Source organism: Orcinus orca, chromosome X, assembly GCF_937001465.1.
Source record: "Orcinus orca chromosome X, mOrcOrc1.1, whole genome shotgun sequence".
Classification (NCBI taxonomy): domain Eukaryota; kingdom Metazoa; phylum Chordata; class Mammalia; order Artiodactyla; family Delphinidae; genus Orcinus; species Orcinus orca.
The window spans coordinates 63,045,325-63,062,149 of NC_064580.1; the positions used below are offsets into that span (position 1 = coordinate 63,045,325).

The 16,825-nt window shown below is 50.4% G+C and overlaps 1 protein-coding gene across 4 annotated transcripts; it reads right to left on the reverse strand.

Annotated features, from left to right (window-relative positions):
* Window positions 1-5,022: 5,022 nt before the first annotated feature.
* On the reverse strand, window positions 5,023-10,773 carry CITED1 (Cbp/p300 interacting transactivator with Glu/Asp rich carboxy-terminal domain 1). 4 transcript variants are annotated; one of them, XM_004285549.4, is made up of 3 exons: window positions 10,333-10,773; window positions 6,217-6,341; window positions 5,023-5,623 (listed from the first exon to the last, which is right to left on the reverse strand). In XM_004285549.4, exons 1-3 carry the CDS (start codon window positions 10,757-10,759, stop codon window positions 5,096-5,098), a joined length of 1,080 nt encoding a protein of 359 aa, XP_004285597.1. In that variant the 5' UTR covers window positions 10,760-10,773; the 3' UTR covers window positions 5,023-5,095. The 4 variants fall into 4 exon arrangements, with proteins under 4 accessions (XP_004285597.1, XP_004285601.1, XP_049561079.1 ...); XM_004285553.4 differs by lacking the exon at window positions 10,333-10,773 and adding an exon at window positions 9,791-10,270; XM_049705122.1 differs by lacking the exon at window positions 10,333-10,773 and adding an exon at window positions 9,129-9,642.
* Window positions 10,774-16,825: the final 6,052 nt, after the last annotated feature.

Below are 16,825 nucleotides of genomic sequence, written 5' to 3' on the forward strand. Positions count from 1 at the left end.
TTCGTCATTGTCTGTTGAATAATTTCTAGCATGTACAGTTCTATTTGAAGAAGAGGAACAGAGAAAAGTGAGTCTACATCATCTTGCTCTGGAACCAGAAGTCCCCTAGTGTAGTTTTAAAATACATTTCTTTTAGTATGAGTGAATTTGAGCATCTTTTGATAAGTTTTAAAGTCATTTAAATTTCTTTTTCTGTATTTCACTTTGCTATTATTTGCTATTATTTGCTCATTTTTATATTGGGTTGAAGGTCTTTGACGTCTTGCTTTGTAAGAGTTGTTTTCATATTCATTATGAGTTGCATATATTTTCTCAAGCCTGTCACTTACCTTTTGATTTTAACTTTTTTTTGTTTCTTTTTTTTTGCCATAAACTTTTTTTTTCGATGTAGGGTTTTGTGTCATTCTTGGAAAGGTCTCCTCATTATCAAGATTTTCTTTTTAAATCCCCTCATATTTTCTTCTAGTACTTTTATGGTTTCATTTTTTAAAAAATATATATTTATTTATTTGGCCATGCCGGGTCTTAGTTGCAGCACGCGGGATCTTCATTGCCGTGTGTGGGGTCTTCCTTGTGGCATGCAAGATCATTATTTTAGTTGCGGCATGAAGGATCTTTTAGTTGCGGCAACTGGAATCTTTAGTTGTGGCATGCATTATCTTTAGTGGCTGGCATGTAAACCCTTAGCTGTGGCATGTGAGATCTAGTTCCCTGACCAGGGATCGAGCCCGGGCCCCCTGCATTGGGAGCGTGGAGTCTTAGCCACTGGACCACCAGGGAAGTCCCTCATTTTTTATTTTTAAATCTTTGGTCCATCTGGAAATAATTTTGGTGTCCAGTATGAGCTAGTGCATCCAGTCATCCCAAAGCATTTATTGAATAGTTCCTCATTTCCTCTCTACTTTGAAATGCTAACTTAAAAATTGTGGTAAAAAAACACATAAAGGATTGACCATCTTAACCTTTTGTTTTTTTTTTGGCTGCACTGCGCAGCTTGCAGGATCTTAGTTCCCCGACTGGGGATCAAACCTGGGCCCACAGCAATGAAAATGCCAAGTCTTAACCACTGGACCGCCAGGGAATTCCCATCTTAACCACTTTTAAGTGTGTAGTTCAGTAGTGTTATCACATTGTTGTGCAACAGAGTTCTAGAACTTTTTTATCTTACAAAAGTGAACCTCTAGGGACTTCCCTGATGGTGCAGTGGTTAAGAATCCACCTGCCAATGCAGGGGACACAGGTTTGAGCCCTGGCCCCGGAAGGTCCCACATGGCACGGAGCAACTGAGCCCGTGCGCCACAACTACTGGGCCCATACGCCTAGATCCCGTGCTCCGCAACGAGAGAAGCCACTGCAATGAAAAGGCCATGTGCTGCAATGAAGAGTAGCCCCTGCTCGCCACAACTAGAGAAAGCCCTTGCGCAGCAACAAAGACCCAACACAGCCCCCCCACCAAAAAAAATCAAAAGTGAAGCTCTCTAATCATTGAACAACAACTTCCCATTGAAATGCTACTTTTTCATCATAGACTAATTTCCTGTCTTTGTTATTTTTTGCCTGGACCATTGTAACAGCTTTCTAGCATCACCATAATTCCAATCTTTCATGCACACTGTAGCCTGATTCATTTTCCTCATGCAAGCTCTGACCACAACACTCCTTTATTCAAAATCTTCAGAAGCCCTCTTGGATACTGCAATTGAAATTAAGTCCCCCATTTGCAGCAACTTGGATGGATCTAGAGATTATTATACTAAGTGAAGTAAGTCAGACAAGGAAAGACAAATATCGTATGATATCGCTTATATGTAGAATCTAAAAAAATATGATACAAATGAATGTATATACAAAACAGAAACAGACCCACAGACATACAAAACAAACTTAGGGTTAACAAAGGGGAAAGGGGTGGGAGGGATAAATTAGGAGTTTGGGATTAACATATACACAGTACTATGTATAAAATGGGTAACCAACAAGGACCTACTGTATAGCACAGGGAACTATACTCAGTATCTTGTAATAACCTATAGCGGAAAAGAATCTGAAAAAGTTACATATGTAACTGAATCACTTTGCTGTACAACTGAAATTAACACATTGTAAATCAACTATATTTCAATAAAATTTTTTTAAAAAGAAATTAAATTCCCCATTGCACTCTTTCATAGCACCTATACCTTTTGTTCCTGTCACTTCTCAGGATTTATGGTTTTAATGATCTGCATGATTATTTGACTGTTGTTGATCTCCTTGCTAAACTTCAAGCTTCATGAGAGCAAGGGCAATGTGCTCGTCGCCTATGCCCAGATGCTTTGTGCATGCCTGGTATATAGTAGGTGCTCAGTCCATGTTTGTGGAATGATACTCCCCTTGCTTGTGGAATAAAGTAGAAGCAACTGCAAAATCTGATCCTAACTTACCTTCTCTCAGCCTTCTGCCCTTCAAGGAAGTCAAGCTGCTGCACTTTCTGCCCTTCCTTGAAAAAGCCATGGGCTTCCTAACGGTTGGTTCTGGTTTACACCATGTCCTGATTTATCTTTTAGTTTGTGCTCTAGTTGTTCCCTGTGCCTGAAGGCCATGCCCTCCCCTCAGTCCCCTAACACAATTGCTGCCTTATGGAAATACAATGTATCCTTCGAGACCATGGCTGTCTCTGCCACTGGACTGTGAGTTCCTTGAGAGCTGGAACAGGGTCCCCCACATTTGTCCCCAGGGAGCAGCACAGCTCCTGGCCTCTAGGAGGCACTCTTGCTTACACATCCTCACCTGCTCCCAGGCTACAAGCTCCTTGTGGGTAGGCAACGTTCCTTACCTGTCTGTATCTGGGAACCTTGCTTCCTAGCCCCTAGGACCTGGCCCAGGGTGAGGCTTGGAGTTGGCTCAGGAATTTCCTGGAGACCTAATGAACGTGCCTGGTCTTGTTGTGAGAGGCCTGAACATGAAATGGTGGGGCAGGGGCAGAGGCTTCCTTGCCTTCCCCCAACTGTACTCTGTGATGTCCGCCCCCCCCATCATGCCCCTTCTCCACCAATAAACGATTACCACCCTACACGCTCACCCTGCCTCCCCAGATCCCTTAGGACCCCATGTCTTCCTGTTCACAGCCTTAGACAAATCTAACCATACACCTTCAGCAGGATCATTCTAAAAATCAAAGTTGGTTAATTCTTTGCTTTCCTGCAAATTTCCAGAGAGGCTCCACAAGCCACAGGGCTGGTGGTACCAAGGATAAAGGCGCGCTCCCAGCTTGGCCTAGAAGGCCCTTTGAGCCCAGCCTCTTGCAAACTTCTTTCTAGTCCCCTCCTCTCACACCCCGTCCCAGCCCTATGACCCTGCTTGCTAAGTTCCAGTTGTGTAGCTAGTACAGACCCTTTCATGAACATGCACTTACATAACAGCTTTACCCCTCACTCATTCTTTCTTTGGCTGACTCTGGTCTTGTTTTTAAACCCAATTGTTTCTGTGGGTGGATAAGTCTTTGTGTAAAGACACAGAGCAAGGCCAGCGAGGATGCACCACAAACAGATAAACAGTTGCTACCTCAGTGGAGGGCAAGAGGCGATCAGGATTGAGGGAGAGAGCTGGTCAAAGGGTATTTTCGCTTTATCTGTAGAGTTTCTACTTTTCACAAAGAGATTGGATCATGTATTTATTACTTGTGAGATATCAAAACAAACAAATGAACCAGTTCAATACCAGTAAGCTTTCCCCAGACTTCCCAGGCAGATGGAGCTGTTTCCTTTTCTGGGATCGAATAGGACCTTCCGCCTGTGTTATAGGAAATACTGTTTTATTGTAATTTGTTGATGCCTTCCTCCTTCTAGATGGGGGACTCCCTCAATGGTACAAACCTTAATTTATGCTCCTGATACTTAGCAGAGTGCCTGGCCCAGAGCAGATGCTCAGGGAATGCTCAATCCAATGCCTTGCCTCTTTCGGTGGGCTCCTTCGAAAGCATTTTCTAGGGGACAGGCCCCATGCTAGTCCTGAAAAGCTGATTAGTTTTCACAGTGTCCAAGGAAGAATGTCTCTGGGAGTCTGAAATGTGGGTAGAGGAGCCTCTAGGCTCTTCGGTTGTGTCAATATGAGGACAGGGCTGGATTCCACACCAGCCCTATGCCCCCACCTGCCCCCTTCCACCTCAAGGCTGGGATCCAGTTCAATGCTGCCGTCCTGTCACTTGGCATGCTTCTAAAGCTACTGCCTCCTCAGCAGTTAATCTAAGGGCAACAGATATATCCCCAAATGTTGACCTTGTCGAGCCCAGCTCCGATCTATGTCTCTAAAATGGAGGCCAGCTCAGAGAAATGGGCTGTCCCCATACAGTGTGGGCCAGAGTTAGGGGACACATGTCCCAGGCATGGAGGTGGGGCTTGAGCAACTGTCTGAAGGACTTGAAGGCATCTAAAATCTCAGTTTAACGGTCTGTAGCTTTTGCAATTTTCCAGAGAAATCTGAGCTCCCAGGTCATAGGATCCTTCTTGGGTCATACTTATTGCCCAAGGGCAAAAAGGCAAGGAGTGGCCTTACTGCATCATCTGGATTGGTTCTAGAGATGGGGTGGGGGTGCCTTTTAGAGTTGGTGAAGCGTGTGCCACGTGGCTAGGGCAACCCTTTAGACTTGGATGCACAAGTGGCCAGGATGCTATAGAAGGGTCTGGATCAGCCTTTCTTCCAAGAATGCTCCCAACCAGCCCCTGTCATCAACCTCGAATAGGACAGTGTTCCTGGGGTCTTAGGGCAGTGAGGCTAGGTACTTGGACTCCTGGAGATATAATGGCAGTGGTGATGGCAGTGGCAGCAGGAATTCAGTGAGGAGCCTCCCCTCCCCACCCCCCGACCCCACCTCGGTCTTCCCCATTCCTCCCATCCAGCCCAGCTCCCTCCCAGCTATCCACCAGCAACCCCACCATGGGTCTCAGGCAACCACACCATGGGTCTCAGAATTGCTAAAAGAATGTCAGACCATGCCACACGCCATTAGACCTCAATGAAGAGCACCTCCAGTTGGACCATCTCTTGTAAGTAACTTTTATTTTTATTTACAACAGAATTGGTGGCTTTATTCCTCCATCTTTAGGAACAGTTGGCATCAGCAGCCAGATGGAAAGTCTGCAGTGAAGTCAAACTCATTCTGTCCCAGCCACAGCTCCGGAAGCTCATTGGCTCGGTCCAGTCCCAGTTCCACCACCAGTGACATCAGCACCTCCTCATCCACCGGGTCTGAATCGATGATGGCAGAGCTCTGGGCACCAGCAGAAGGAGAGAGTGACCCCGCCCCTCCCGCCTGAGCCCCGAAGCCCCAGTTTGGCAGGGGCCCTGCCTCTCCAGGTTGGCCCGGAGTGGCGGCGGCCATCCCATGATACTGGCTATTAAGTTTCTGCAGCTGCATACTGGCCAGCAGGTGAGGGGCGGGGTTCAGGTTGAAGGGTGGGGGTTTAGTGGGAGGGGCGGCAGTAGGAGAGCTTATTGGAGATGGAGATCCCGAGGAACTAGCAGAAGCCCCATTGGCCTTGGTTCCATTCGAGGTTACCCCGGGGTAGTGCAGGATGGCCACTGCTTTGCGATCTTTCACCGCCAGGTTAGAGTAGGCCAGAGAGCTCATCTCTGGGTTGGCATCCTAGAAGACAGAGAAAGGCAGAGTATGGTACCCCTGCTCCAGGCTTTGTTCCTCACCATTCATCAGGCCCAAAAAGTGCTTCATCAGGGGCTAGTGGTGGGGAAGTAGCAAGAAGGCCCCCTGGAAAGGTAGGCTCCTTTCCTAGCTTGAGTTAGGCTCAAGTATCCTCCTGCCACCTTGGCTCCGAGCACTGTGCTCAGGCCTAAGTCCTCATGCTGGGCACCCGTCATCCTAAATGAGTTCACTGCTTTCGTCTCCGTCCCCCGACTCTGCCTTCAGCTCGCCATTCTACAAATGGGATCTCACTGTCCCTCTTCTCAGCCTCACTTTAATCCATTGAGACAATGGAGCAGTTTTTTTCGAATTCTGCTTCTCTGCTCCATTCTCTGCCATCTTTCAATACCCCTAGTGGGTTCAAAGTGACCATGTTTAAGTAGAAGCTATTTTCATTCTCTCCCAAGAAAGCCCTGCTGTCTCCAGTCTGCTAAAGGACACCAGATACCCCAGCCAGGAGGGCCTACCACATGGCCCCGGCCCTGGCCTGGTTGTCTTTCCGGCTCCAGTGTCTCCGACTGTAAAATGGCAAAAGTTACCTCCTTCATAGGTGAGGTGCCACCCTTGACATCAAGTGCAGGCCTTGACATAGTTGGCATTTCAGAGCCTTGGCAGAAGTTGGATAAATTGGTGGGAGGTGATGCTGCCAGCTGGAGCTGTTGTGCTGTATGTGAGGGAGAAGAGGTAATAAGGGCAAAGGCTTTATTGACCAAGCAGGTACTAGCAAAGCCCAAAGCTGGGCCACTCCACACAGCTACAAGGCAAGGATGGTGACGGGTTAGACCCAAGACCAGAGACCACCTGAGCAGAGGGAGGAGATCCAGTTGGAACTTTTGCCTGAGGCAGGAAAGGTGCTAGATTTGGCCAGGTGCTGCCCAGACAGCCAGCTACCCACATCACCAAGAGGGGACACATATGACCGTTTCCTCATGCCAGTGATGTCAGAGCCCCAAGTGGGGTGCACTCTTCCTGATTCTGAGGACAGCAATGTCCCTGAGTAAGTAGCACACTGTCTCAAAGGGCCACAGGCATTCAGATTGGAGGCATTTAGGTCTCCACCAGAACTGGGAGAAAGTAGGAAGGCGTCAGGGCGAGGAAGACCTAGAAAGCTGGGGGCTGCTACCCAGAGAAGGAATAGGTCCCCAAAGCAAATGTCATGGGGCTCCAAAGTCCTGCCTCAGCCATGGTTTTGTGTGAGAGAAGCTGGGATGATCAGGGTAGTCTGGGGGCTCTGAAGTAGCCAGAGAGCAGCTAGGGATGTCTCAATTTCCTCCACACCACAAGCCCCCTCCAAGACAGACCTGGCAGCAGCACTTGGTTTTCCCAGGACACCTGCTCTGAGCCCAGACACACTCATCTGTAGTGACAGGTGGGCATAATTCTTCCCGGAGGGAAACTGAGGTACAGAGGTTCAACAGCTTTCCCATCAGGTGGCAGTGGCTATGGGAGCAGGAGCCAGCACTCCTGTGCCCACATGCCTCATCTGACCGCTGGCCAAATCATCATACCTAGAATGATTCAAATGGCTCCTGAAGAAATGATCCCCTAGGTCAAATGCCAAAGGGATAAGATAAGGGGATGAAGGGAAAAGAATCTCCCCAAACCAGAAAATAATAATAATAAACAATCTCTGAAGATTCTAGTTATTTTCCCAGAAGCTTTTTTTTAAAGCCCCATATATTCTAGCCTTCATGATGAATTAGAGATGTAGAATGTCATATTTATAAATACCTCCTGGCCCAAAGAATCTTCAGCATCTTCAAAAGTCTCTAATCTTTCCAACAAGGCTGGAATTCTCTGTGACACCTCCCTCCCCCAGTGGTCATTAAGAATCTGCTCAGACCCTTCTAGAAAGTGGGCACTTACTACCCCTCTTTATCATCTCTGCACCGCTTACTTGTAGGGAAGGGAGGCAAGAAAAATAGAAAAAGGAAGGGGGGCAGAAAACACAAGAAAACAATTGGTTGCTGGGTCTGCCACCACTGCTTGATTGGAGCCCTGTTTCTTCTCTGAGGCAACCAGAGAATATTTCAAGCCAGTGATTACAAGACAAGGAATCTAATCCATGTCGTCTTCAAGAGCCCAGCACCTTCAGTATCAAGCAATTTTCATGTCCTAAGAAAAATGTCGGGAGGGGGGTGGCTGTCCATCCTTTCCTGTTCCTATCCAGCCTTTCTTCTTTCTTTATGCTACCAAGTACCCGAATGTGCATAAGAAAAAAACAAACAAACAGCAGCAACAACAAAAAGAAACAGAAAGAGGAGGAAAAAAAGAAAAAGGAAAAAAGAGAGGGAGTGCAAGAGAAAAGTATCTCTGTTCTGATATCAGTTCCTGGGGAAGACCATTTTACCACGTCTCCCCCTTCAGGCTGTGAGCTCCCCTAGGCAGGACCCTGTTTCCATTCAGATCTGTTGCCTCCCATCGCCGCTTCCCCCTCCACCAGCCCCGACCCCCGGCCTGGGTCTGTGCTCCATAGGCGCTCAGTAAGTGTTGTTGTATCCGTCTGAAGAGGCAACCGCATCTCGATCGGAATCCTTGCCCCTGCTTCCCCGATTTCGTCTCCCCTCTGCCACCCAGCCCATTCGAAGGCAAAACGTGGCAGCACAGAAACGTCCCAGCTCTCTCTCCAAGCCTCGAGCCGACCACTGCGAAACAGCTGCGAGAGACGGCTGGGCAACCCAGAGCAACAAGTGCCTCGTCTCCTGCGGGTGCCTCGCGGGCCCGGGCCACCAGTTCCCGGTCCCGCAGCCCGCCCTCCTTCACAGACCGTCCCGTGGGCCGGCAGCCCCCTATCGCCTAGATGAGGGTGGGAAAGGGAGAGGAAGAAGAGACAAGGGAGAGGCAGGTAGGGGGGTCGCGTCTTTGACCTGTTGGGGGACCAAAAGTTAAAATGGCACCAACCGGATGGCTCCATCTCGATTGCTATTTTCTCACTCAGGAGAAATTTAAAAATCCAAACAGTACTGCGGCTTGGCTTGGATGCGCTCTAACCAGACCAGTCAGTTTCGCCACCTGAAAACTAAAGGCCCGTTGTTTGCGGACAGCTCGGCCGCCCTCCTCGCCACATCCCAGGTGGAGCCGCTGGAGCTGGGGGCGGCCGGGAGCATCCCTGCACGGTGGACCGCGAGCACCCAGGCCGCCAGGGCCCCGAGCGTCCGATCCCGCGAGTGCCGTATCAGGAACCGATCGTGGAGACAGGATAGACAGGCGGGGAGGGGCCCGGGGTCTCGGCCTCCCCGGCGAGTTTGGGGCCCCGCGGTGCTACCGCGCGCGGGGGCGCACTCCGGCGCCGGCTGCGGCCACTCCCGCGCCTCACCAACACTTACTGAGCGCCCGCAGAGCACCCGACGCGGCCGCGGGCTGAGCCTACCCCCTAGCCAAGTCGCCTGTGGTCAGTGCTATCACTCCGCTACGAGAAGAGTGAGAGGCTCGGAGAGGTTCGGTAACTTGCCCAAGGTCACAGCGCTAGAAAGTGGCGGAGCCGGGATTCGCAGCCAGGTCTGTCTGCCTCCAAGTCCGGCGCTTGGCGAGGCAGGGACTCCGTGCGCGGCCCGGCCCCGCCGCCGGCGTTTATAGGCAGAGGGGTGTGTGCGTGTGTGTGCGTGGGGGAGGGGGGCGTGAGTGTGGGGGAGAGCAGAGGTCGACCAGGCAGTAGAGGCAAGTTGCCCAAATTCTCTAACTTCCATCCCTCAATTCCGCTGAACTCGGTCCGAAAAGCCCCTCTCGCCTTCAGACCCCGAAGGAAACCTGAGCTTTGTGCAGCCCCAGAGCCGGAGCGTCCACATGCGGTCCGGGCGATTAGCAAAGTCGGTGGAAGCCAAGCTGGAGAAAGCGCGGGCGCGGGGAGAAAAGGTGCTGCTGTCTCCCCAGGAGAAGCGGGCGCTTGGCCCGGCCGGCCGGCAGGCGGGCGCGCTGGCGAGCGAGCCGGTTCGCTGGCTGGCGGGCGGGCGGGCGGCGGCCCCTCCGCCCCCCCAGCAGAGCAGCTTTCAAACAGAAAACAAGTCCCCCAAAGACCCCCGGCCCGCCCGGCCCCCGCCCGCTCCCTGCGCCCGCTCCGCTGGAGTCCCCGGCCCAGCCGCCCAGCCCACCGCCCTACCGGGCGGCCCGGCTTACCTCCGCGAAGCCGCCTGCCCTGGAGAGAGGGAAGCGCGGAGCCTGGTGAGCCGCGGGCGCAGCGGCGGAGCCCCCAGCCCCTGGCACGCACGCCGCCACCGCCGCCGCGAGCCGGTCGCGCTCAGTGCCACCCGACCCCGGGGCGCCTGGGAAAAGCCCGCACCACCGCGCCGCGCCGCCGCCGCACCTCACCGTGCCGCGCCAAGCAGCCCCGGCCCGCGCCCGTGCCCGCCCGCCCGCCCGCAGCTTCGGCGCCTGACTCCGGGGCGGTGGCGGTGGCGGTGGCGGTAGCAGCCACCGCGCTCCCTTCCCGGCGCGGGGGAACCGGGTCTCAAGCCCCCATTGCCGCCCGGAGAGCCCTGACGCACACGCACACGGGAGCAGGCTGGCCTCGGCTAGGAATCCCAGGAAGGACAGACCCTTTTCCCCCTTTTTCTCTCCCCCCTCCCAATTTCCACGTCTTTATAACCGGCTTAGGGCATTATTAGCACATGTCCTGGCTCGTGGGCGAGTTGGTGGCAAAATCTGAACTGGATACTCACCGAGGGCCAGAGCGGGTGCTGCGCCTTCCTCAGCCCTCTTCCTCCTCGCCAGGAACGACCCTTCTCCGGCGGGCTGTGGGCGGGCAGCCGGGCGGAGCGAGCCTCTTCTCGGCAGCTCAGCGGTGCCCCTTCTGCAGCTGTGCCGCTGGGAACATTTTATAGCGGCGGCTGGCGTGTGTGGCCCTTTAAAGGCGCTCGAGCTGGTGCAGTCACCGCGGATCGTGTGAAAGCGAAGGGCCGGCTGGGGAACGGAGTCCGAGCGGCTCCGCGGGTCCGGCGGCGCCGGGGACCGGCCACGGCTCCCGGGGTGCGGCTGGCGGGCCCAGGCCGTGGTCGCCCCGAGCCCCGAGCCCCCGGCCGACGCCTGCGCTTCTAAAGCGGGCGGGGGCCCGGGCCCCGGGCACAGTCTCTCCCCACCGCCCTGCATGGACTTGCCCAATAAATTCCACTTAGTAATTTCGCTGAGGCGAGGGAGAGCTGTTAGTGTCTGTTTTCTGACCTAAATCTAGAGGGTGGTCAGAGCGGGCTTCAGGGAGTTGGGGGGAGAGCTATGGGCTCAGGAAATGACCTGGGGGAGGAGGACGAACAAGGGACGGGGTCCAAGGGGCACGATTTGGGTTTTCTGCAGGGCTTTCTCGGAGTCTGTCTGCTCCCTTTGGGCTGCACCATCTCCCTGGTTGAAGGGCCGAGGCTGGGGGTCCCTTTCCCCTTAAAGTCGCCAGATTCCAGGCAGAGCTTCTTGGAGGGCCTATCCGTCCCGCAGCGGTGGCTTCCTTCGAAGACCTGAGCTGGGATTGGGTTCAAGGGATTCTCTCTTGTGGTTATCCAGGGCTGAAGGAGGCTGGCGGGTTGCGACGTGGAGATAAGTCACGGATCGTGGGGCCAGGTGCAGCTCACGAGGCACAGCCGAAAGGCCAAGAGCAGGCAGCAGGATATGAAGAGCTTGCCCCGGGGCTCGCGGGGACGACTCCTGCGTTCCCAGTATGCCAGGTTATTTTATTATCATTATATAATCATTCCAGGTAATAAGAATAACATTTTGCATTAGGAGCACATCTTTCTCGGGTTAGGATGTTATCTTACAAATCTCCTCGGAAAAGAGGTCCGGGTCTTCTGCTTCATTTCAGTCATGCTCCTCCTGGCCAACAAGCTCCCATCTCGCCTCTTACAGGAAGGCCACCAGGACTACCCTTCTACCAAACTCTCTTTTCTTGGCCCCTTTCAGCAATAACTACTCAGTTTACAGTGTTTATAAAACATGCTCTTTTTTAAAAGTCCTGATGTTAAGAAAAAAGGGGGGAGGGAATGTCATGAAGTCATTTTCACTGTGTATGTGTTCTGTCTTCTTAATTGGATTTGAAGACCTAAAGGTCTTTTCCTTTTCTTCTTTCTTTCCCACTTTTTCTCTTCTTTTCTTTCTTTCTTATTCTTTTTCTTTAGTACCCCAAAGTGCCCTGCATTTGCTCTTTGAACAAAGTTCTGTTTGTCGATGGACTGACCGGCTTACTGACGTAAAGATGAGGAGCAAACAGAGGGACAGATCAAGGCCCTTCCTTGACGCCTGGAGTAAGCTGGGGCCAGTGCTCTGGACGCCAGGTAAACCCATTCCCCAGCCCCCAAAGCTATCTTGCCTGTCTCCCTTCCTTCCCCTCACCCTGCCTCAACACAAACCCCAGTAACAATCACATCCCACACACCATCCTTGCACTTTCTCACTTTGCACAAAGATTGTAGGTCGTGCCCAGTTTCCTTCTGATAAAAGGCGGGATCTAACGGGACCCTAAAACCCTACAAAGTTTGCTTGTGAAATACACCCTCAAGCCATCTTGGTGTTTGCCTGACGTGAGCGACCCCGGGCTTTCGAATTGTGTTTTGCTAATTTGGACCTCCGACCTACCCTCCCCCTCAGCCCCCGCTCGGGAGAGGGTCTGGAAACCGCGACAGCGTCTCTGCGGAAGGCTCCGGATCCGGGAGGTGGCGGATCCGCCCTCCATCTATTGGATGGCTCCCAGGCCAATTGTTAGAAAGAGGCATATGTTCATCTCGGCTTCTGGAGTGTCTCCGGAGCAGTTGCTCAACAGCCAGCCCCCTCCCCCATCCGGACCATTGAAGGGCAGAAAAAGGAGCGCCCTCCGCCACATTTCTCTTTGCCCACATGCCAGAAAGGGTCTCCCCACTGGTAACTTCCTGTCATCTCCACTGTCCACCTCCTTGGGAGCAGGAAAGAGAGGGGCTACGGGCACTCAACTTTGGAGCACAAAAGCCACCCTTTTCCTTTGGGGGGCAGATGGAAGGGGAGGTTAGTCTCAGAGGCAGGGAGAGAGCAAAGGAGACATTTGCATTTCTCTGCAAATATGCCCTGGATCACTGACTTCCCAGTCGGTTCCAGCAGAGCTCAGAGCTCTCCGCTGAACTCTTATCTCTAACTTGGCAACTAGACTGCGAGCTCGCAAACCAAGGAGAGGACAGGGATGATCACCCAGCAAGAACCTTCTGTGCTCCAGCATTGGACCTGGCATGTTCCCAACCATCATCTCACTTAATTCCCACGCCCTGTGAGGTAGGGTTTACCAAAGGTGAAAAGGAGTCCCAGAGATTGTTCAAGTTCACACAGCCAGGAGGTCCGGTGTTTGAATCCAGGTTAGGCTGAGTGTAGAGTCCTCACCCTCACCCCTGCACCTTGCTGCCTGGGAGGGTAAGGGGGCATCTAAACTGTGGTCAAGAGTACAGGTTCAGGGGTCAGTCCTCCTGGGTTTAAATCCCTACTCTGCCATTTACTAGCTCTGTGATCTTAAGCCAAATGGCTTCATTCTTCAGGCCTCAGTTTTCCCATCTGTTAAATGGGGATTATAATGGGAGCAACTCCGTGGGCTTGTTGCAAGGATCAAAGGAAAAGGTTGGGTTGATGCCTGCTGTGTAGTAAGTGGTCCACAAATGCTGTGCCTCTGATTCTTTTCCTTTTGCCTCCTAGTCCTGCCTCAGCTTACACACTTCAGGTTCAATAATACTTGCTGACTGATTAATTAAAAAACCAGGCTGTGAGGGGATGAAGCAGGTCTATAAACTCAGGAAGGGGAGAAAGAGGAAAATGCAGGTTTGTTCTCAAAATCCCACCTTCCAGAACCAAGGGCTGTCTGAGCCTTATGATGGGAGCAAATTACGGAGCAAAAAAAGACCATGACTTTTTACAGGACAGCCCGTATGCATACAGAGTGGTCTCTAGAAACATATACAATAAGTGTGTAAAAAAGTTAAAAAGCACACATTGCCACGTGGCTTGCAGGATCTCAGTTCAAACCCCGACCAGGGATCAAACCCCGGACAACAGCAGTGAAAGGCTGGAGTCCTAACCACTAGGCCACCAGGGATCTCCCATAAAAGCACAGGTCTTTGTTTAAGAATGTTTGGAGCAGAATTGTTTGTAATAGTGAAAAATGGAAAGCAATTTAAATGTCCATGGTGAAGGAGTGGCCCTTGGTACCTTGATACTAAAAAACATTGTTTTTAAATCCTGATTTCAAAAACTCTTTTATTCATGGGAAAATGTTCACAACAAAATATTAACTAAAAAAAAGACACAGGGTACAAAGTTGCATAAATATGATGCCAAGTTGCAAAGGGCACAAAGAGCAGAAAATTAAGTACTCACTGTTTCCAACCATGTATGAATATGGGTAATGAAGCAATGGTCAAGAAAACAACAGTGTCAGGCGGGTGGTAGGATTGTGAGGCATTTTTTTTCTCTTTTCTCTGTTATGCAATATGATTATATTATTCTTATAATTTACTATAAGTTTATAGTTAATGGACTGTGTAAACAGTATGCTTCTACTATTGTTAAAATTATTTGTGCATAGAAAAAATATTGAAAGAATATACACCAAAATAGGGACTTCCCTGGTGGTCCAGTGGTTAAGACTCCGCACTTCCAATGCAGGGGGCACAGGTTTGATCCCTGGTTGGGGAACTAAGATCCCACATGCTGCGGGGTGTGGCCCACCCCCCCAAAAAAGTATCTTAAGGAAAAAAAAAAACCTAGAAAAAAACAAACAGAACACCAAAATGTTAACAGTGATTATAATTGAATGGTGGGATTATGGATGATATTTTTCTTTTCCTTTATTTTTCTGCTATAAGATTATATTATTTTCTTACAATTAAAACAGGTGCATAATTTGAAAAGTGCGTAATCAGTACAATCCCACTGGTGTTAACAGTATGGCTGTAAATTGAAAAAAATTGGAAGGAAATGTATTAAAATATTAACAGTTTTTATATTAAGTGGTAAAGGATTATGATTCTTTAATATGATTTTATTACTTTTATAGTTAAAATAAAATGAATACTTACGAATGGCATATACAGTAGGATCCCACTTTTGTTAAAAATGTATATATATGTGGGTGTGCATAGAATAAATAATAGACGACTCCAAAATGTGGTTGTCTCTGGGTGGTAGGGTTATGGGTGATTTTTGTTTTCTCTCTTTTTAAAAAAAATTTTATTGGAGTATAGTTGATTTACAATGTTGTGTTACTTTCAGCTGTACTGTTTTCTCTTTTATACAGGATTTCTTCATTTTCCAAATTTTTTACAGCTATCATGTATTATCTTTTAGTTATGAAAAATGTAAAAAAGAATTCAATACTGAAGTATTTATGGGAAAAAAGGGCATGTCTGGGATTTGCTTTAAAATATTCCAGTGGGGATGGGAGAAAAGTGGATGGGGATATAGAAAAAAATGCGATGATAATTGTTGAAGAGGGGTACATGGGCCTTCATTATAATGTTTACTTGTGATTATGTTTGAAAAGTTCCATAAATACTTTTTAAAAAGCATTTTCACATCCATTATCTTATAATCTTATGCCAACCCTGTGGGGTTGATTATCTCCATTTTGTAGAAAACCAGAGGTTTTCAAGAGGTGAAGTCACTTGCCCAACCCGTCACACAGTTGGGAAATGAGACAGTAGGCTTGACTTGGGGCTCCTCACTCCAAGCCCAGGGCTCCCCACCACATCCCAGTTGCTGCTTCTTTATAACAATTTAAAAAAATTAACATTTCGTCTGGCGATAAATGTCATAATTGTTCCCTGCACAGAAATTGGAAATAACAGAAAAGCACCAGGAGGAAAACATCATAACCCACCGGCATCATAGAAAGACCCTTTGGTGTCTGGTCATGCAGACTTTATCCCTGCTGTCTCTTACTCCAGAGGTAATGGGTGGGGCAAACATCGTAAATGCAGTAGGAGTGGTGAGTCATTCCTAATGGGCTGGTGAGTGAAGCTGCAGCTGTTTGGGGACCCCATCATGTGTGAGGGGCTCAGGAGATGGTCAGTCCTAGCCACCGCCTCCCATCCTTCCTTCGTGCCCCCTCCAGATACTGCAGTCTGGATCACAGTTCTTTCCTGTATTCTTCCTTCTCCTGTAGGATCTCAAGGACTACAAGTCCATTTGGGAAGTCAGGGTGGCCTCTCTCCCCTTATTTCATCTGGAGACCCTGCCCAGAAGCCCCCTTGGGATCCTGCAAGTCTGCAACCACACCGAGTGCGGTTGTGCCTCCATTTCCCCATCTGGAAGATGCTAGTGAGAATAGCAGACCGGTTAGCCTCTGCCAGGGAGTGATGAGCTAACGTCTGTAGTGCTTTCCAGCCCCTCGGAGCAAGGTGCCGGAGCCTCCCCAGCGCCTCGCCTGCCGCTGCCAGCCTGAGTGAGCGCCTGGGCCTGGCTGCCCCGCGCCGAGGGAGCGGTCGCATTCCTCTGCCCCAGGCCAGCGGGCTTGGACCCGCACTCGCTTCTGCTCCTGTGTTAAAAGAAAAAAAAAGGAGGAGAATTGAAAAGAAGAGAGGATGAAGAAGAAGAGGGGAACAGGGAACAAGATTAGTCCTGGGGAAATGGCCTTGAGAAACAGAAAACAGAAGAGAGCAGGGAGATAACAGGGCATCCTTGGGCACTCCAGTCAGCTTCAGAGATTGTAGCCTTGGTTTCCTGTTTACACAGGGGGGTGGGGAAGTTTGGAAAGGGCCAACAACTGGGGCCAGTCGAATTGATTCCCTACTTGATTTCCTGTTATTTGTACATAATGGGAAAACCTCAAATATATGCAAACAGCTTCGGCCACCCAGCCTCTCACATCCTTCATGGCTCCGCCCACTTCAGGCTTTGGGGATGTCATTCCAGTATATGCCCCTTCTCTGTGCTCCCTCCTGGCATTTAACTTCACAAGAGGCCTAGGAAGTCAGCACTATCACCCCATTTTAGAGAGAAAGGCACTGAGCCCAGAGAGGTGAAATAACAGGCCCAAGATTGCAAAACTAGTAAGCAGCGGAGCTGAGATGCACAACAGAGTGGGACTCACCCCTAAGGCCAAACTCTCCCTCTAGGCTCCCTGCTCCTCTGTTATCGGTGTCTATGCTCTTCTTGCTTCTAGAACGGATGCTCGGCCTCTCCCACTGCAGTTGGTGGTCAATGTGTGTGGGGCAGAAGGTA

What these genes read in the sequence shown, in the direction of transcription:
- CITED1 (XM_004285549.4), bottom strand. Translation starts at nt 10,759, where the DNA reads ATGCAGGGCGGTGGGGAGAGACTGTGCCCGGGGCCCGGGCCCCCGCCC. An exon ending in AGCACCCGCTCTGGCCCTCG is followed by an intron (nt 6,342 to 10,332) that starts GTGAGTATCCAG and finishes CCTCACATACAG; the next exon opens with CACAACAGCTCCAGCTGGCA. An exon ending in GCACCTCACCTATGAAGGAG is followed by an intron (nt 5,624 to 6,216) that starts GTAACTTTTGCC and finishes TCTGTCTTCTAG; the next exon opens with GATGCCAACCCAGAGATGAG.